General features: G+C 37.9%; 2 protein-coding genes across 4 annotated transcripts in view; both read left to right on the top strand.

The window, feature by feature from the left end:
- LOC125274624 (polymeric immunoglobulin receptor-like) overlaps positions 1–21,855 on the top strand; it is an 859,185-nt gene that overhangs the window by 204,931 nt on the left and 632,399 nt on the right. The window lies entirely within an intron of this gene.
- The window catches only part of cacna1aa (calcium channel, voltage-dependent, P/Q type, alpha 1A subunit, a), a 115,171-nt gene that overhangs the window by 45,174 nt on the left and 48,142 nt on the right, over positions 1–21,855 (top strand). The window contains 14 exon segments of the mRNA XM_048201594.1: positions 305–417; positions 1,027–1,139; positions 1,268–1,399; positions 1,535–1,607; positions 1,695–1,812; positions 1,915–1,982; positions 2,384–2,490; positions 6,836–6,968; positions 8,212–8,714; positions 10,007–10,350; positions 10,434–10,572; positions 11,028–11,157; positions 11,396–11,455; positions 13,920–14,026. Coding sequence (XP_048057551.1) covers positions 305–417; positions 1,027–1,139; positions 1,268–1,399; positions 1,535–1,607; positions 1,695–1,812; positions 1,915–1,982; positions 2,384–2,490; positions 6,836–6,968; positions 8,212–8,714; positions 10,007–10,350; positions 10,434–10,572; positions 11,028–11,157; positions 11,396–11,455; positions 13,920–14,026 — 2,140 coding nt within the window.

Genomic DNA, 21,855 nt, shown 5'->3' with positions numbered 1-21,855 from the left:
TGAATGACTATTTCATCATCATCATAATAATAGACATGTTCAACTAGTGTCCTAATCATAGTTTTGAACAGTATATCAATAATATTTTTATAATTTGAGACCAAAAACAACAAAAAAAGAAAGTGTGATCTATTTAAAATAGATGTTTTTTCCCTATATAATGAATATACGTCTATATATTTTTAAATGTGACTGCATTTTGTGTCACTAACAGCCTGTTATTCCAGTGGTATTCTTTCTTTTCTTTATATCTTTGTCCTTTGCAAACACTCTCTCTCTGTTTTTGTCTCTCTCGTCAATCCAGACTTTGCTGAGTTCATCTTCCTGGGGATCTTTATGTCAGAGATGTGTATTAAGATGTATGGCCTGGGGACCAGACCTTATTTTCACTCCTCCTTCAACTGTTTTGACTGCATCGTGAGTTTCTCTTGTCTCTTGTTCTATTGTCTTCTTTTAGTAAATCAGAAAACACTTGGACAGTTACTGAAATTAGTTTGTGTAGCTGAAGATTCTTTATCATTCATAATTCACTGTCATTGCACTGTAAAATAAATGTCTTAATCAGTATTTCAGTGTTTTGGATTTTTGGAATAAAATATTTCAACACTATTAAAACAAGATAGAAGATTTACTTAAGTAAAACTGTGTAAAATAATAAGATATTGATTTAAGATTTATTCATTTATTTATTTAAATTTCACCATGCACAAAAAAGTAATCTCACAAGAGAAGAGATGCTTTGCACCAGATATAGCTACTAGCTAATTTACATCTAGATGCAATTTTTATGTTTTATATTATTTTATTATGTTATTTCTAATAAAAATAAAAGTACTGAAATTACTATAATTATTTGTATTATTATTATTATTATTTATTTTTTTTTCACTGCGTAAGAAGCAAATATGTTAGTGTTTGGCATTGTTCTGGGGGTTTGTTTTGTGGCTCACTGTTATTGAATGAGCTTTAAATGTGTATATTTTATGTATGTGCATGTCTTTGTGTGTGTGTGCGTGTGTGGGACAGGTCATTTGTGGCAGCATTTTCGAGGTGCTCTGGGCTATGATCCAGCCAGGAACCTCATTTGGGATCAGTGTGTTACGAGCTCTCAGGTTACTGAGGATCTTCAAAGTGACCAAGTGAGTCTCTCACATCTCGAGTCCAATGTCTGTCTCTCCGTCCCACTCTTTGTCGAGTTTCCTCTGTACCCTTCAAGCTGTCTCAAGAAAGACTAAGTCTTAAAAGTCTTCTCCTTTCACTTTCTCAGATATTGGGCATCTCTGAGGAACCTGGTGGTGTCTTTGTTGAACTCCATGAAGTCCATCATCAGTTTACTCTTCCTACTTTTCCTCTTCATTGTGGTCTTCGCTCTTCTGGGCATGCAGCTGTTTGGAGGACAGTCAGTATACCACTAAATTCACTTATTTATTTTTATTATTTATTTATTTATATATTTTTTGGAGTCACCAGCTACAGACCAGGCTCATTTGGTGCCATAAATAACAATAATATAACTACAATTTCGTCTTTTCAGGTTTAATTTTGAATCCGGCACACCACCAACAAACTTTGATACTTTTCCTGCAGCAATAATGACAGTGTTTCAGGTGAGTAAATGTGTCCATCAAACGGCGTGCAATCATTGGGTGTGCTGTCCCTGGCTTTGTGATGATGGACCTTTCTTTGTATCTCAGATCCTGACGGGTGAAGACTGGAACATGGTCATGTATGATGGGATTGAATCTCAGGGTGGAGTCAGAACGGGCATGGTCTTCTCAGTCTTCTTCATTGTTCTTACACTCTTCGGCAACTGTATCCAAACACATAACGTGGCATGCTGACTTACTGTTTGCACAGTTTTCTCATACACCAGTGAAGTATTAATGCGTAGTTCCTTAACACGTCTGTGAACAGATACTTTGCTCAATGTGTTCTTGGCCATCGCTGTGGACAATCTGGCCAATGCACAAGAGCTGACCAAGGTAAAAACACACATAAATGGTAAACACTCTTGAACAAGGGTTACAAAACAAACCAAGGGTTACAAAACAAACAAACAAATAAAACAGTGATGGATCAGTTTCATCACAAAACTGCATTAGGTTTACTTGAGCGTTTTTATACATTTGTAATCTAAAATCAGTGTAAAATCCCTAATGAATAGTTATGTACAGGAAAAAGTTATGAAATGTAAATACAATATTTATTTATTTTATTTTTTTAAAGAGTGATCCCTTAACTCTTACTGGGGACACACTGCTTACAATGTTGCCACTCTCAATGACCACAATTCTCTCACTCTTGTCTTTCTCTCAGACTGTTTATCCTTCACACTCTGCATCACATTTTAACCGACATGCTTCATGTTTCCCTCTATGTATAGGATGAACAGGAGGAAGAGCAGGCAGCCAATCAGAAAATGGCTCTTCAGACGGCCAAGGAAGTAGCTGAGGTCAGCCCACTGTCTGCAGCCAACCTCTCCATTGCTGCGTGAGTATCTCTCTTTCATTTCACTCTCTCTGTCCTGCTGCCACATTCTCTCTCCCACAATCTCTTGGTCTTCCTTTTATGTTGGTTTTCCTGTGTTCAGACTCTTTGTAGCTCTTGTATCAGCAATATAAACATAGGGGTCAATCATAAAAAGAAGGGGAAAAAAACACTTCAATTTAAGAATTTTGACTTGTTTTGGTTTAAATTCTTTTCATCGATGTTGTTCTAATCAAAACTTAAACCATATAGAATGCAAACATATAGACTCTACTGTTCAAAATTTGGGAGTTGGTAAGATTTTTTAAATATTTTTGAAAGTCTTTTATACTCCCCAAGTCTGCATTTATTTGATCAAACATATAGTTAAAACTAATATTGTGAAATATCTCTTCAATTTTACTGTTTTCTATTCTAATATATTTTAAAACGTAATTTATTCCTGTGATGCAAAGCTAAATTTTCAGCATCATTACTCTTCAGTCTTCAGTGTCACATGATCCTTCAGAAATCATTCTAATATGCTGATTTGATGCTCAAGAAACATTTCTGATTGTTATCAATTTTGAAAACAGTAGGGTAGGGTAGGCAATTTCCGAGAGGCCATAGGGGTTATACCAAAGTCCCTTTAAGACAAGTCATTTCACTCGGCGGCCATCTTTGAAACGCCTCTCGGGCATCCTGGGCATCATGCAATCTCTTTGAATGGGGAAACATCAGATTCTCCAAAACTGTTCGCCAACCTTACGATTAAATTTCATATTTGAAATCACCAATGAAATCTACAACAACCGACTCATAAATTTAGTTTCTAAACGCTCGAATCGTGACAAAAAAACTGTATTTTTCAGGCTGGATCAAGCTAATGCGCATGCACAGACCTAAATGCGCGTCTCTTCGGAGGCGCGCGTCTGACAGTTTCTATAGAAACCGGTGATTCTAACCAGTGCCCAAGGAAGTCGACCGGAAGTTGAAGTCGGCCGCGTGCCGCCATCTTGTAGCAGAACTTCACTTGCGTTAGCCATCCCATTGACTCCCATTCATTTTGGCGTCACTTTGACAGCAAATAACTTTACATCTGAGGCGTTTAAAGACTCAATTTGTCCATTATTTATTTCTAAAGATACACGACAATGTATAAAGGGCTCCATTACCTTCTATGTTACATTATGGCCCCGTAGAAACAGTTTTTGTAAAAATAGGCTAACGATTGCGTCATAACCACTCGACTCTCTGTCGCACAGTAGAGAAATTACCGTACAGACAGGAGGAGAAGCTCGCAGGCAATAGTATGCATTAACTTAATATGGCGTACTGGCGTTACATTTTAAAATACTATACAAAATAATTAATCAGAATAATTACTCCTGCTCACTCACGCCAAAGAACTCCCCGCTCAAGCTCGGCGTCTCTGCAAGATTAACGATGGCAGTTTGCACGCACAGCTACTAGAAGATTTACATCTGTCAGACAGGTTGCTGACGTCATCAAGCTTAGTTTGAGTCTGCGCGTCAGAAACGGAAGTGCTAAAAAATCGCTAAAAATGGGCTTCACTTGTCTCAATTGAGTTCCAATGGGGTCGCTGTGTCCATTTTTTTACTGTCTATGATTCTAACGGCTGCTGAAGTGACGCGATGACTTTACCAGTCGGCGATTGGCTCTTGGCTTTAGAAGGCGGGACTTATTCCGCCATATTGCGCGTTACACTTTCTCCCATTCAAAACAATACAAGTGACACGTCTTGTGTTATTCTATAGTCTTTGGTTATATGCAATCCAACTTCCGTATTCTGTAAAACAGACCAGATCGCTTCCGGTTTAGGTCTTTTGTGCTTCATGAAAAAATTTGCTGTTTATTCAAGATAACTCATAAGGAATGAGAAAAGATGAGCAACCGATGTCTCCCGCATATGCAGATTGATATTTAAAAGCTTTTTTCATTTTTCTTCTTCACTCTAACGTTTAGGTATTTAATAGAATACAACACCTATAACAATGTGAACTAGGTAGTTTCGCTGATTACCTTTAAAGTCCATAGATATGCCGTCAGTTCACACTGCTGTTAACACTTTCTCTGACAAGTGGATGCAATGAGACCAGTTTTCCGGTTTGGTCATGTGACGTTCGACATAGCAAACTAGCTTTGAAAGCACCCTTCAGAGCATCTCCAAAGCCACGCCTCCTCCAAAATACACGAACGTGCACAGCAGAGTCTGCAAAACGTCACGAGACGAGAAACGATGTTAAATTACTTCATCTCTCAAAGCACATAACATTACAACTATAAAGTATAAAGTAAACAACTTTACAGAGCTCTTCTTGAACCACCTGACCGCTGCAGATTCATTTCGCCATTGATAGTGTTGACATAGAGACACATAAATCCGAATCTGAGGACGCGAACAGCTCTGGGTGGAACGTCACGGGACTGTCATCTTGTAATTACGGTTAAGACATTGTGCAAACTAGCATAAACTCGTTGTTTTGGTTCAGGAGGAACTGTATAAGGTGGCTGCTGTTTGTTTGCGGTGCTTTGTGACTGTCTACAACTCTGCATAGAAACGCGCTGATGACGCATGATATGAGAAATACATATGTTGACAGGCAGGTAGGACATCGTATCGTTGCATTTGGACCGAATGCAATTATTGGATGAACATTTTTTGTCCTGAGACTTCCACAGAAGAAATATGTACATTTTTAAATATTCAGACCACTTCTATTATTGATTGCTATCAGGATGTGAAGAGAGTTCAAACCAGCATGACAAAAAGCATTTATAAAAAAACCCTACCCTACTTTTAATATATTTTGTGGAAACCGTGATCAATTTTTACAGGACTCTGTGATAAATAGAAAGAACATTTATTTGAAATACAAATCATTTGTAACATTTGATCAATATAATACGCCCTTAATATAAGTATTAATTTCTTTTGCCAAAAAACAAACAAACAAAAACTTACAGTCCCCAAACTTAAACTATAAGTCACAAAGATGAAAGTTTTTGTTGTTTTTTTTCCCCCACAGGCCAAACTATTTGTAGCACATCCAAAAGGAACCACAACTCTTGTACATAATGTTCATGTTATCTGAAAATGTGACATTGTGAATCACATTCTACCCTGCTGGAAATCCAGTTGAAGTTGGTAACTGCATTTTGGAACACAGTAGCTGGATTCTAGCTGCTTATTATTAGCTGGTCAATGTTATAGCATATAGCATATATGTTTGGTGTCATACATCTATAATGCAATCCTTTGTCCTACAAGATCATTTGTGATCCTCTCACAGTTATAAACACACAACTTACATGCAGAGGTTACAGACCGACTGAAAATCATTCAGGTTTGTCCGTGCGTGAATTTATCTAAGTATTTGTAAGAAATATAAGAGAGAATCTGGAGAAAATAATGTGTATTACTGAGGAAAAGTGTGTGAATGAGGGAGAAGAGCAAAGAGATGTTCTGTGTTTCACACATGCTGTTTTCCTCCTCAGCGTGACAGTAAACTCTGAGCGTCTTGATGCAACAGAACACTTTCTGGACTGGTATTTATTCATTTATACTCTTTCTGTTTTTTGTTTTTTTAAACGCTTCTCTATTCGCCCCACACCTCCCACTCTTCTCCCATCAGCCTTTTCGAACATGTGCATTTCCTCCTCGGTTCTTTGTGCTGCTTCCCGCTCTGTTCTCCAGACCGCTGGGTGGGATGGGACGGGTTTGTCACTCCTCGTCTCTTCTTCTCTCTTCATCCTGCTACTCATCACCTGCTGTTCTCCTCTTATCTCTTTTACTTTTTCTCTTTCACATGCTTTGCTCCAAGGGTTGGGCGCCTGTGATGTCTTCACTCCCAGAATTATTATAGTTATCATCTTTCTCTGTGTGTGTGTGGTCCTGGTGATCCCTACATTATGGAGACCAAATGTCTCACAAGTATACCAGTAAATTTTGACCTTGTGGGGACTTTTTTTTTTTTTTTTTTTTTTTTGGTCCTCATTAAGAAACAAGCTTATAAATCATACAAATTATCTTTTTTAAAGTCTAAAATAGCAGAAAGTTTCCTTTGATGGGTAGGTTTAGGGTTAGGGGATAGAATATACTGTATAAAAAAACCATTACGTCTATGGAGAGTCCCCACAAAGACAGCGAAACCGCGTGTGTGTGTGTTCTGTGAGTGAGTTTGACCCAAGCGGTGCAATCATCCTCTTTAACAAATGGTAGCTGGTAGCTTGTAGGTGGGCATTTTCAGCCTGCGGTAGCTGCAGCAACCTCACTTTTCCCTCTTGATGATTACTAATCTCAGATCAACTATAAATGTCTCTCTCTGTCTCTCTCTCTTTTCTGCAGCAAGGAGCAACAGAAGAACCACAAAGGTTGTAAGTCAGTATGGGAGCAGCGCACTAGTGAGTTGAGACGACAGACCCTGGTGAACAGCAGAGAGGCTCTTTACAATGAGTTGGACCCTGAAGAACGCTGGAAGGTGAAAAGCAACGATGAGGCGAGCGATAGATATAAGCATCAATAGATATAATTCTATTTTTCATGTTGTATGTTATGATGTTGTGATGCCTAAATTCACTGTAGCATTTAAAATGATTGAGTTTACTTTTTAGTGTTTTATTTTTATTTATTAGAAAAAATAGTATCAAGTTCTAATATCGGCCATTTATAGGTTATTTGGCATAAAATGAAAATAATTATCAAATTATCGTATCGGCAGAATTATTTATATTAGTGCTCAGTGCTTCCCACAGGTTTTAAATATACTTGCGGTGGTAGCCGGGTGAAAAATCCTCCTATTACCCACAGCACAAAAATGGTGTACTACATGTGACAAACAAATAATGTGTAATTTTTTTTTTTTTTTTTTTAACAGTATTTTAATTTATTGACATTTTTAATTACATAGCATACTATTACATTTAATTGCATACTAATATTATGTATTATTATGCATTGTAATTGTAATTATGCAAAATTACAGCATTTAAATGGTTTTCCTTTTCCTATGTTCTCCTTACTGTCATATAGTGTCTCTCTCAGTGAATGGGACACAGATTTTACTAGTAAAATTTATATAATGAATAATATATGTGTCAAATAATGTTCTTAGTCTTTTCTTCCTGTGGGGGAGACTACAATAATTTACTATGAATTAAACTAAAATCAAATTAAATACAATTTATTGTGTAACCAAAATACCAATAATGCCCAGAAGAAGAAGAAAAAAAAAAAAAACTTAGCTTGTACCTGCATAATGTGCAGGTACGAAACGCGTAGGGCGAGGGGAGATTTTCCACTAGTTAATCGATCGCGGATGGTTTCATTATCTTGGGTGGATACAAAAGTATACGAGGATAAAAATAATAAAAGCATAAATGTGTCTCCAAATATACTTGGGCGGCCGTTAATATACCTGGGCGGCCCGCCCAAGTAAAGTCTATGTGTGGGAAGCACTGGTGCTTTTTAATATAATCCCTAATCATAATATATGCAATTTACCAGTTCACCTTCTTATCTAATATCTTTGTCTTGTTTTCCAGTAAAAATATCTAAAATCCTTTAAGCAATCTATAAGGAAAATATTAAGTGATATTGATGTTTATTGTTTTAATAAATACAATCTAAACATATTTGTTTTCAGGGGGAAATGTCTTGAATTAAGTTTATTTTTCTTATTCTGTTGGCAAATATGGTTTTTGTACTTTTAATCATGCCTCCAGGTCTCGTACTCCCGTCACATACGTCCCGATATGAAGACCCATCTGGACCGGCCATTGGTCGTGGACCCTCAGGAGAACCGCAATAACAATACCAACAAAACCCGTCCAGGTGACGGCCAGCCCCAGCGCACTCATCAGCTCCTGCACAAACAGCCCAACTTCAATGAGGGGGAGAGTGGTGGAGGTGGAGGATCTGGGCCCTGGCCAGCATTGGAAAGAGGGGACTCTACAGGCTCACGTCGGAGTCTTTTGGGCTCCGAGAACCATGGGGAGGGTAGAGAGTCTCACCGCAGACATCAGCACGGCGAGCGCTGCAGCCAGGCCCGCCAACGTCGTAAAGCCCCAGAGGAGGATGGAGAGGGCGGAGGGAGGAGACACAGGAGTAAAGGCAGGGAAAGAGGAACTGAGTGTGAGCATATAGATGGAGGAGAGCGTAAACACAGACGTCATCACCATGAGGGCGAGGGAAGGAAAGAGAGAGGGGTGCGACACCGCACCAGGAAGTGAGTTCCATCGAAATTAATCTGTGGTAACATTTTTTTGTACTATGCACTAGTTGGACGCGTTTGACTATTACACTTGTGTCTCAAGTCTTTTGCAGTGCCTTGCTCAACACACTGTTTTAAAAATACAGTTCTTAAGTTACATAAACTTCAACTTTCAACAAAAAAAAAAAAAAAACATGTCTCTAGTAACCACCAGCAAACCAGTTTAACCAGGCAGCAGATGCAAACATGCCTCTACGTCAAATCAACTCATTATGGTTAGAGACTCTTTCGCAAAACTAATTTTTTGCACTATTTGCCTGCAGCAGTTAACCGATATTCAGAGGCACAGATTAAATGAGTGCATTTTCGACATTTTAAAGAACTGACTCAGGTTTTTGGATCAATGTTGTGGAGTAATTAATTTAATATTTTAAATTTGCATTTAACTACATTCTTAAAAAAATAATAAAAAATGTCTTAAAATGTCTATTTATTTAAGTGATTTATTTATTTACATTCCATTCAAAAGTTTGGCATCAGTAAGTTTTTTTTTTTTTTTTTTTTTTAGAAGTTAATATTTTTATTCAGCATTAAAGGTGATGGTAAACGCATTACAAAATATTTCTATTTCAAACAAATGTTGTTCTTTTGAATTTTCTATTCATCAAAGAATCCTGTAAAAAATTATATATATATATATCACTTTCCACACAACTATTTTCAACTTTGATAATAATCAAATGTTTCTTGAGCAGCAAATTAGAATGATTTCTGAAGAATTATGTGACACTGAAAATTGGAGTCTTGGACTTTGCCAGCACAGGAATAAATTACATATTAAAATATATTATATTATAATTATATTATATATATATATCCATCAAGGCAAAATTAATCCACCTCTTCTTGATATCATCGTTTTTAGGAAATTTAAATAAGGAGACTGAGCTGTTTTGTAAATTATCGCTACTGGTAATATGCATTTATGTGACAAAGACATAGCTAGCTAATAAACTGTAGGCTGTAGTAACTATCTGTAATGACAGTAACTCCCGATTGAGGGGAGGGGCCATGCTCTGTGGCTTCATCGAGCCCTGATTTCAGACCCGCCCAAAAAATCCTGAACACAAAAATGGTGAATGCTATTTAACGGTCTAACTCCACAATTTAGTATTATATAGTTCACAGCCTTTGTAATGTGTTTCAGCAATACATTTCTAACATTTCTAATGTGTTTAGAAACAATTCTCTGAATTGCTTTACACAGACTTTAAACATGTACTAATCTTTCTGTCTTCTTTTATCAGGGATGGTCATGGAAGTGGCCCTACTCTCTCCACAACCCGTCCCATTCAGAAGACTCTGTCCAGGCAGGACAGTCAGTATAGTGAGGATCTGGACAATGCCATGAACAACAAGCTTGCCACCCAGCCACCTAGTAGCTCCACCCCACATGATAGTCTGCTCAATCTGGCCAACAGTGCCCACACTGCCAGCCTGGCACATACTGGCACAGAGAGCAGCCTCATTCTCACCAACCCTTCCTCTACCAGTACTAACGTTGCTAGCACTGGACATCTGGGCATGAAACCCGAGTACACGGCCGTGGACATTCCCCCTATGTTCCCCTCCAGTAACGCCATCCTACAGGGTGAGAGAAAGAGCTGAAGACGATAATTGACCTTTTTCACATCTGTCTTACAATTGTTGTTTGCTTTTGTCTAATCTTCACAGTCAATAAAAATGCCAACACTGAGCCCCTGCCCAAAAAGGAAGACACAAAGGGTGACGATGATGATGATGAAAAAGGTGACGGGGGGCCTAAACCCATGCCACCCTACACCTCAATGTTCATTCTGACTACCACCAACCCGTGAGTGCATTCAACTCTGTCAAACTTTCCAGTTAACTTCTAGTTGGCACTGTGACTCTGTTGTTAAAGTCAGTATGAAATCAAAATTAAATTCTTAATACATTAACAATGGTGCATATTAACCCTCCCCTCCAACTACCAGTCTCTAATCTGCTATATAATGACCACTTTTCAAAGTCCAGTCAATTCCACTGGATAAAATCAAATCCTGTCCTACTTTTTTCCTAGTTGAATATCCTGTTTCTTTTGGAAATGTCTCCAAATATGGAAGTAAAATTGGTTGCAGACACTGTTTCATATTGTCTTTAAACAAAACTCATTAGACTAGCTTGGTTTCACCTTGTTCTGTAGTTTTTATATTAAATTAAATAAGTTTTCTATTGAAAAATATTTTCGAAATTGATGTAGTTGTTGATTTGCTATTAACTGGTCTATTTTATGATCTTATGTTGTAGATTTCGGAGGTTGTGCCACTATATTGTCACGCTCAGATATTTTGAGATGTGTATTCTGCTGGTCATTGCGATGAGCAGTATTGCCCTGGCCGCTGAAGACCCTGTCTGCCCCGAATCTCCCCGGAACAATGTGAGACAGTCGCACATCTCGGCATCCTCATTTATGTCTATGTGGTCCATTCCACTTTTGTCTGCTAGACGACTAGTAGCCATGTCATCTGTCTATCCATCCATCATTACCCAATCTATCCATTCATTCCGCCATCCTTTCATCTGTTAATTTATCATTCTTTACATCCATCTTTACATAATTGTCATATAGAGTTCCCTTTTCCTGCTGACATTGTGTCCCTCTTTTGTGCTTGCAGGTCCTGCGATACTTTGACTATGTGTTCACGGGTGTGTTCACCTTTGAGATGCTCATTAAGGTATACATCTGTCCTACTCTCTGGGCCATGATGGTCTATGTCACTGTTATATACATTATCCTTATCTGTATTGTACTTAAAGTTGCACTGTTGATATTTGAAATCAACCCAAACAAACACACCCCTCCCTTCATTGCTCTGCCCCCAAAATGCTTACAAAATACTTACAAAGCAAAATGAAGATGATGAATGAATGACAAGGAAGAACAAAAAATAAACATTCGATACACAAGAGTATATACAAGTAAAAGTCTGTTGTTAGTCGCCGACAGCACACCAGCTCCAGACAAACACCCAAAACTGTCCTGTTACTATAGCTAACATTACAACAAACAAAGCATATATTGGTTACGTGAAACACAGCAGAAACAACGCGACCTCTGCGTCCATTTTCAGGCCTTCCCGCTTGGGTCTCTCCAGCACTGGAAAGCTTTTATAAAATTAATGTGGGTCCTAAAGCTTTTGCCTGATCATAACCCTTCTTCTTCCAGCGATATTCCTTTTGTAATGTCTCTCAGCCATCTCTCTTTCTACAGTCTTTCTTCAAATCTAAAATTTCTCAAAATGCTCACTCTCTCTCCTCCCCCGTCATGAGTGGACACACCTCCTTACTTGTGATTGGCTACAAGTGTGTTGTGCTGCTCGGTCCGATCCACTTTCAACAGCATTTCTCAAAAATGTCTTACTGCACATTTAATGGTGTGTTTAGTGGTCTCCACTTTACCATTACTTGTTATAGGCTTCAAATTTATTTTAAAGGTGCCATCGAGCGTTTTTTTACAAGATGTAATATAAGTCTAAGGTGTCCCCTGAATGTGCCTGTGAAGTTTCAGCTCAAAATACCCCATAGATTTTTTTTAATTCATTTTTTTAACTGCTTATTTTGGGGCATAATTAGAAATGCACCGATTCAGGCTGCGGCCCCTTTAATTCCTCACACTCCCCGCCCCCGGAGCTCGCGCTTGCCTTAAACAGTGCATAAACAAAGTTGACACAGCTAATATAACCCTCAAAATGGATCTTTACAAAGTGTTCGTCATGCATGCGGCAATCATGTGTCGGATTATGTGAGTATTGTATACTGTTATATTGTTTACATTTGATTCTGAATGAATTTGAGGCTGTCCTCCGTGGCTAACGGCTAATGCTACACTGTTGGAGAGATTTATAAAGAATGAAGTTGTGTTTATGAATTACACAGACTGCAAGTGTTTAATAATGAAAATAGCGACAGCTCTTGTCTCCGTGAATACAGTAAGAAACGATGGTAACTTTAACCTCATTTAACAGTACATTAGCAACATGCTAACGAAACATTTAGAAAGACAATTTACAAATATCACTAAAAATATCATGAATCATGTCAGTTATTATTGCTCCATCTGCCATTTTTCGCTATTGTTCTTGCTTGCTTACCTAGTCTGTTGATTCAGCTGTGCACATCCAGACGTTCTGCCCTTGTCTAATGCCTTTCATAATGTTGGAAACATGGGCTGGCATATGCAAATATTGGGGGCGTACACCCCGACTGTTACGTAACAGTCGGTATTATGTTGAGATTCGCCTGTTCTTCGGAGGTCTTTTAAACAAATGAGATTTATATAAGAAGGAGGAAACAATGGAGTTTGAGACTCACTGTATGTCATTTCCATGTACTGAACTCTTGTTATTTAACTATGCCAATATAAATTCAATTTTTAATTCTAGGGCACCTTTAAGTATGTAGAGTTGCACCGGGTTTCCATGATTAAACCTGGAATGTCAGGAAATTTTAAAATAATGATTTCTAGAAATAGCATGGAAATTTAATACAATATTTAAGAAATATCATATCATATCTGGAAAATCATTGAAATTCACTGGTCAAATGGTCTGTGAAACCTGAATGTAATGGAATTTGAAATGAGCACAAAGTGCTTAAATATACACTACCATTCGAAGTTTGACCAAGTTTGCGGTCAATACGATTTTTTTTTTAAAGAAATTAATACTTTTATTTAGCCAAGATGCATTAAATTGATCAAAAGTGACAGTAAACATATTTATATGTTACAAAAGATTTATTTTTTAAAAATGTATTCATCAAATAATTCTGAAAGAATGTACAGTATCATGGCTTTCTCTAAAATATTAAGCTGTTTTCAACAATAACAATAATGATAAAAATAAATGTTTCTTGAGCAACAAATCTTCACATTAGAATGATTTCTGAAGGATCATGTGACACTGAAGACTGAAGAGTAATGATGCTGAAAATTCAGCTTTGACTTCACAAGAATAAATTACATTTTAAAATACATTAAAATAGAAAAGAGTGATTTTTAAATTGTAATAATATATTACAACATCACTGTTTTTAATGTATTTTTGATCAAATAAACACACCCTTGGTGAGCAGAAGAAACTTCCATCAAAGAAATTAAATGGTGATGTATTTTGTAAACATTTGCTCTCTGTGTTTCAGATGGTGGATTTAGGTCTTGTCCTGCATCAAGGCTCATATTTCCGTGACCTTTGGAACATCCTGGACTTTATTGTGGTTAGTGGTGCCCTGGTGGCGTTCGCCTTCACGTAAGTGTCATCAAGGCTCCAGCGCTCATGCCTCACTCCTCTCTCCTTTCCTGCTTGCTGCCTCTCCTCGTCCTGTCCCGTCTTGCTCCTTACAGGTCAAACGCCTGTGCAGTCGAAACAGCTCTCTGCCACCCTGGAGCGCCAGCCTGCTATCCATACAGACCAGCTCTCTCTCTCTCCCTTCTTCTCTTTCTCACCATTTCTCTGCCTTTTTCTCCTTCCCCAACTCAGTTCTCTACATTTGGCATATCTTGACCCTTTCTTTCCCTCCCTTATCCCTCCCCACATTTAGCCCCAGTTCTCCTTTTGGAGATTTCTCACTGCATCCCCCCACCCTGCCCCACCATGCATTACATTTTGCGCAGTGCCTACCCAGTGGGTGCGCTTGGGCCCATTTCCATGAGGGTGATGACCCTACCTGGGCACCTGTAACCCTTTAGTGCCCAGGACTCTCTGGAGCATCCAGCCACACTCACCTCAGGTATTTCTACTCTCCGTCTTCTGTGCTGGAACCAAAAATGAGGAAAACAGACAAGAAGGAAAAGACAAGAAAGCAAGGGGAAAGCATTCAAGGGACCATATGCTATACTTTTGTATCATTTATAAGTCCATTTATATTTAATTATAATTAGTTAAAACTATTTTAATATAGTTTTTCATGACCATTTCTTACTCTAAAAGGCCATTCACACCAATGAATGATTACTATAACTGTACATATAACTATATGGTTTTAATAAGCATTTAAAGCAGCAGATGACAAAACGTTGTAATAAACGGTTATAATAAACTGAAAATTATCGTCCATTGGTTGATTGTTTTTATAGTAATCGTTCTTACTGTGAACAGACCTTAAAGCACAATTAAACATGCTCGTGTACATCTTTATATAAGACTTGTATGTGTAAATGACCCCTCTTATGATTGGCTGACCTCTTTACATGTGAAATGAGTTATAATGCTTTTTCATGGGTTGAGGGCTGCAGTTAGGTCTGAGAGAGTTCTTAAAATGAGGGAGAAGTCAGAAAAGTGCATCTGTTACTATGAAACTGGAAAAAATGCATGTGAATGGCTCTTTTCCAGGCTTAGTAAAGAGCATGCGAGTGGATTCTGGGAATCGACATAACCTGAAATGCAAGCATGAATGGAAGAAATATGAACCTAGATCAATTGTTTTCTTCCTAAAGATACCAGAATCTGAAGGCTTTGAAATGGTAATATTATATGGTCCTGTGTATGTGTTTGTGTACATCCTCCTCTGTCCCTGAACAACTGCAAATGTGGTTTCACATTTTCTTTTCCAAGTCCATATGCAATGCAGTTCTGGACTGACTCGGGTCTTTAGGTGGACCTACACACGACACATGACATGTACCGTGCATATAAAATGTGAATGGCTGTCAGGTAGAAGAATTAATCTTAATAAAGACCTGTTCACACATGAAATTTCATTTCTTGGTGTGAAGTAGTTTATAGAGATGCATTTTTAAAATGTTTTTATGCCACATATTAACACTTGGTTTGGCCAATGGCTTTCTAGAACTCAATGTTGAGTTGTAAGGCATAAAAACAGCAGAAAACAATAACACTTAAGGATAAAATGAAAATAACATTGTTTGAGGGGACAAATTGAGCTTGCAATCTGCATTGTCTTTCCCAGCATGACTTTCTTAAAGAAACCCCCTTAAATCATTCAGCATTGTCATTCCCTTTCCTTTTGACCACCAACCCCACTTCCATTTGCACCCACATCTTTAGCTGCAGCATGAAATGTGTATCTTATTGGGTGATTTAATATAGATTCATTTGGATGTGCCTGCCTTTCCCTTAGAAAAATACTGTACTCCGTTGTCCTGTCATCGCTAGATTCTCCCTTTTTTCCTTTCTCTCTCTCTCTCTCTCTCTCTCTCCTTCTCTCTCTCTCTCCACACAGCGATAGAGCGCTCAGAACGGCAGGCGCTCTGGGGTGACTGGCGCTCCCTGGCTGTGAGCGTGGGAACAGTTCCCATATCTCTGCTATCTCTAACAGAGTCTGTTTTTAACCTTTCACTCAATTTCAGGGAGTGACTCATATGTGTGTGTATATATCTGTGCATGTGTATTTAGTATTTTGTGTACAGGGTCCAAGATTAACACTTGCAGAGAACGCCAAATGCAAGTAAAAAGAGGCTTTGGCGAGTAAATGAAATGACCTGTAACTTTTCTAAAAACTGGAAAACGATGCATGGTTAAAATCGCAAAGTATTGAAAAGAATAATAAAATAATCCTGTTTTTTGCCTCTCAACTGGAGCGAATTCGAATATTACTGAAGGGATCATTTTATTTCATTTTTTATTTTTTAAAATTTGTGTATACATAAGCTTTTGCAGTTACAACAATGATAGATATATAAAGTAAAAATCCTTTTTTTAAAGTTCATTATTTTGTCATGAGGACAAAAACAGTATTTCAAGTTAAATAATGCAAAATAAAATAGTTTGGTTGGGGGGTTGGGTGGAATCTGTATTAGGATCTTCTTCTTCTTTACCCACCCAGGCTGGGATAAGTTAATTTTGGACCCTGTATATGTATTTTTGTATTTGTATTTCAGTTGTTTTAAGTGTTTACACTAGATTAGGTGTCCACATATAAACCAAACTAGGAGGTCTGCTATTATTTTGTGGTTCTCTGTATTCTCTGTCTCATATTGATGTTTTTCCTGCTTCAAAACCCCCATTCTTTTCCTGTGCCTTTTTCTGTCTCTGTGTGTGTTTTGTGTCTTTGTATGTGTCTCTGGCTCTGTCTGTCTCTGTCTTTCTGTCTCTGATCATCTCTCAACACCTACAGTGCAGGAGGCGGTGGGGAAGGAGAGGGGTAATGTCTCTTTCTTTCTCCCTTTCCCCTCTGTTTGCTCTAATTGCCTGTCCTTCTCATCACACGTCTGTCCTGTTCTTCTATAGACTGATCTGTCTGTCTGATTGTCCGTTCAAATGTCCTCTCACCACGTCTCTCACACATAGGACACATGCCAAGGGCAAGGTCATGTCATTCTTTAGCCAGCTGCAGTAACTCAATCTTACAGCTAATCAACTCTTGGTACAATCTTCAGTATGTGGACACCTAAATGTGTTAACATACGTGTTTGTGTCTATGGTGTACGTGTGTGTCTCTTTGTTTCTGTGTCGGGCCTTCGAATATGTTGTCTAAAATGTCTAACAAGTGTGGTATGACTGATTTACAGCAAGTAAAATAGTCATGAATACTGGACTCATTCTATGAAATAAGTGCCTTTTTGATTTTGGACAGGTGACTTAAATATAAGCATTCTATAAAAACGTATAGGCAGGAATAAATGTCACTGTGTCACACACTGCCCGGCCAAAAAAAAAAAAAAAAAAAGTCGCTGTTTGAATTTTAATAGGCAAATACTTAAGAGTCTATGAATGGATCATTATTACAGTGATTATTATGTTTCTATGATTTATTATGTTTTATGATTATTATGTTTCTAGCATGTTATATGTTTGGCAACGGTTCTTTTAACTCTAAAAGATGGAGTGTGTAGCTTTTCATTTCTTAAACTACCATGTATTAAGATGTATCATGGCCATATTCCAGGATGACAATGTCAAGATTCATCAGGCTCAAATTGTGAAAGAATTGTTGGAGAGAGCATGAAGAATCATTTTCACACGTGAATTGGCACTGACCTTAACCTCAGTGTAAGTCTTTGGGATGTGCTGGAGGAGACTTTACAGAGTGCTCACCTCTTGCATTGTCAATACAAGATCTTGACCAAAAATTGATGCACCTCTTGATGGAAATAACATCACAACATTTATTTCCATCAAGTGGTGCATCATTTTTTGGTCAAGATCTTGCTCCCTCCCAACAATTCTTTCACAATTTGAGCCTGATGAATCTTGACATTGTCATATGGCCATGATACATCTTAATACATGGTAGTTTAAGAAATGAAAAGCTACACACTCAATCACAATCTTTTAGGGTTAAAAGAACCGTTGCCAAACATATAACATGTATATATATATATATATATATATATATATATATATATATATATATATATATATATATATATATATATATATATAACTTTTTATATTATGTATACTTTTTATATTTAAAGATTTTTGTAGTTAGTAGACTTCATCAGATGACTGGACACAGGTGGTCCATTAATGGAATGACTCACTTAACATTACAGACTAACACAACTAGATCTGGACATGATAAAAATTAGCAGATTAGACCAATGCACTTTAGCGGCATAAGGAGTCATACAGTAAAAATGTCAGGTGATGCTCTATATACAGATAACTTTTGCAGGGCTGCTTGTGTAAAGCAGTGAAACAAGACAACACAGAATGCATTAGGGCCTCTTAGGGCTGAACAGGGTCTTTGCCAGAAAGATAACACCATAATGGGATTACAGACAATCAAACTGCTCACCTCCTAGAAGGGCAATGTCCAATTGAGATGTCTATCACCATTTTGATGAATGCAATATCCAATTAGGCAGTCTATTTATTGCTGCAAAAAGTCAGCTGAGAGAGAGAGACTGCATAACTACAGGTAGAACTGAAAACATTAGAAAAGCACAGTGAAACAATTGACTATTTGCTTTTGTAAGTAACAGAAATAAAAGGCACCAATTTTTAAATAGTTACTATATATATATATATATATATATATATATATATATATATATATTTGTGTTTGCATTTTTGTTCATTTACGTTTGCATTAGGTTCGTGTTTGCCAAGCAACATGGCAACTTGATGCGATAATGTATAGAATGTGTGATCATTGTGTGTTCGCATATGAAAATGGCTTTGAATGCAGCTCATCCAATCAGAAGTGAGATTTGTAACTAACATATTATACTGGTTATGACGTTTTTCTTGATGGACCATTTAGTATATAAAGGTCTCTGCATAAATACATTTTTCATTATTTTGGGGTTGATTGGCAAAAAGACACATTGGAATAGGACAGATGCACTGCATGTTCAAATCGCATGTTTGAGTAAGTTAGTGGCACAGACAGTCCTAACTAAGTCCTCTTTAGTGATGGGATTGATCCAGGTCATCTCTTGAGAATGAAAAGAGATGACTGAGACAATGTCTCTCGTGCCATAGAGAGATGTTTGTTGAGAAGGTCAGCGTTCGTTTATGCCACAGTTGCACACGTTTCCAGTTTTTGACTAAACTTTATTAGCCTTGTGAACTGCTTAAGTTGACAGACTTGAGCCTGCTGGGAGTCTGTTTCTTTTTTTTTTTCTGTTGTTTGCTGTGAGAAATCATTCTAAATAAATTTCTCCTTTATTATTTTAAAACAGTTTTGCCACAGTTTGTGCATGTAGAATAAATCTATTTGAATCACAGACTCCAGCAGAGCTTTGGGTCTCCATTGCCCTGCAGGTGAAGCGCTTATGGTCATTTGACTGTGCCATGTGACATACTATTGTATGTGACAGTATGAGCTTTAAAGCACTGGATCATGAGATCATGATGAACAAGGAGGCATGGCAACTAACTGCGATGAAGTCACATGCAGAATGTTGCATGTTTACAACTCTTACATTCAAAAATAGATTTAGATTTGTGTGAAAATGTGTGTATGTTATCTAGTCTCAGCCTCAGACGGCATGACCATAGACCACCCACAGTTCGTTCACTGGCTCTCTGATGCACAAAAATGGCAGTTCAAATCTGGTTGGCTTGATTTATGCAACTTTTAGGAGTCATTTCGCACAGGATTCTTATCAGTTCACATCAGAAAAAAAGTGTTTAAAATGTAAGTTATGCACTTTTAAGAAAGAACTAATGAGCAGATTTGCAAAAGTTTAGTAGGTTACTGCCATCAAATCTTCTGTTTGAGATTCTTTGGAGCCAGAAGCATATATTCTGCTTTGTTTTCTCAATTTTGTCTGTGAAGAATGAATACTTCATACTACAAGCATTTTCCTCAGATTTTTCACTCCCTGCCAAAATGTGAATTCACTTTCAGTGGCAGACTATTACAGTATAAAGTGCAGCAATTTTTGATTACTGCTTTTTTTTTCAGCCTTGATTCCGGGAGTATTTTTCCCATTCATTTTTCTCTTAGGAACAAAAAAAAGTCTGTGTTAAAGAGTTGTCATGAGCCAAACTAACCAGCTACAAGAAAAAAAAAGATACAAGACTGTGTACTTAAAGGGTTAGTTCACCCAACTTTTCCACATCCGTAACACCTTCGTTCATCTTCAGAACACAAATTAGGATCTTTTTGATGAAGTCCGAAAGCTTTCTGTCCCTCCATAGAGATCCAACACAACTACCACTTTCAAGGTCCAAAAAGTTAGGAAAGACATCATTAAAGTACTCCATGTGACTCCAGTGGTTTAATCTCAATTTTATGAAGCGACGCAAGGGCTATGTTTGCGCATAAAAACATAATTTACCACTTTACATATGAAAATATTGATCTGCAACGCGCGTTAATGAGAGCCTCACAACACATGCATGTTGTGTTCAGATTCGTGCGTCAACACAACACACATGCGTGAGGGTTTACGAGAGCACCACGGCGCATGCGTGTTGTGTGCACTCGAGAGCTGACTCTGTTGCTTTTGTGAATAAAGTGGTAAATTATGTTTGTTTGTGCAAACAAAGCATTCGCGTCGCTTCATAAAATTGAGGTTAAACCACTGGAGTCACTTGGAGTACTTTAATGATGTCTTTCCTACCTTTCTGGACCTTGAAAGTAATAGTTACTATTGGATCTCTGTGAAGGGACAAAAACCTCTCAGATTTCATTAAAGATATCTTCATTTGTGTTCAGAAGATGAACAAAGGTCTTACAGATATGGAACGACACAAGGGTGAGTAATTAATGACAGCATTTTTTTATTTTTGGGTGAACTAACCCTTTAAAATCAATTCCCCTTTGAGAAAATAAATGGAAATTTTACATCCGAATTTAAGCATCACGTAAAACCAAAACAGACTGTGGTTGGTCGGCTTACATGTCAGTCATGCAATCACTTCCTGCCTAAGTGGGCAGTTCTTGGCCATAATAATCTGCCAAGAGGACCAGACGTTTTGCTGCAAGTCAAACGTCTGGCTATAGAAGACTAAATGTCCTGTTGGTGAAGCACATATATTGTTTAGAGTTTTGTAAGTGATATAAATGGGTAAGTGAACACAGATGTATGGGTGTGTGGATGTGCACTAGTATAATAGTTCACAAGCTTGCATCCTTATTTCTCTCTTTTTACTGTATGTGTCTCATATTAATGTGTTTCTTCCTTCAAACTCCCTTTCTCCCCTGTGTCTTTGTGCGTATGTATGTCTGATTCCTCTCTCATCTCTTCAACTGCTCACACCTACAGCGGAGGCAGCGGGTAATGTCTCTCTCTCTCTCTTTCTCTCTCTCTCTCTCTCTTCCTCCTTTTGCTCTTAATGCTTGTCCTGGCAATTACACAGCTTTCCTCTCTTTCTTTTTTGGATTTGTCTCTATGTCTGTCTGCAAGTCACCCATCTCCTTCTATCGCTCTGTCACTGTTTCTGTGTCAACCACCCGTGGACGATCATTCAGTCCACGCAGTCCTGATAAGGGGTTTGAGAGGTCCCTCACCTCTACACCCGTCACTCTAACAGCAATTCTCTGATGGACGCTTGTTTATGCTTGACAGTGTGTAACCACATCTGCTGAGAGGGCAGGATTCGGCACGGCACTGGAAATCTAGAGCACTGCCCTCTGTCCTTGACACTGAGACAGAAGAAGAGTAGAGAGGACAGGGAAGACAATAAAGATGCAAAATATATAGCGAGAAAAAATATAC

The sequence above is a fragment of the Megalobrama amblycephala genome, linkage group LG1 (assembly GCF_018812025.1).
Source record: "Megalobrama amblycephala isolate DHTTF-2021 linkage group LG1, ASM1881202v1, whole genome shotgun sequence".
Classification (NCBI taxonomy): domain Eukaryota; kingdom Metazoa; phylum Chordata; class Actinopteri; order Cypriniformes; family Xenocyprididae; genus Megalobrama; species Megalobrama amblycephala.
The sequence above is the reverse complement of the archived record's forward strand: the minus strand, read 5'-3'. Positions and strand labels throughout refer to the sequence as shown.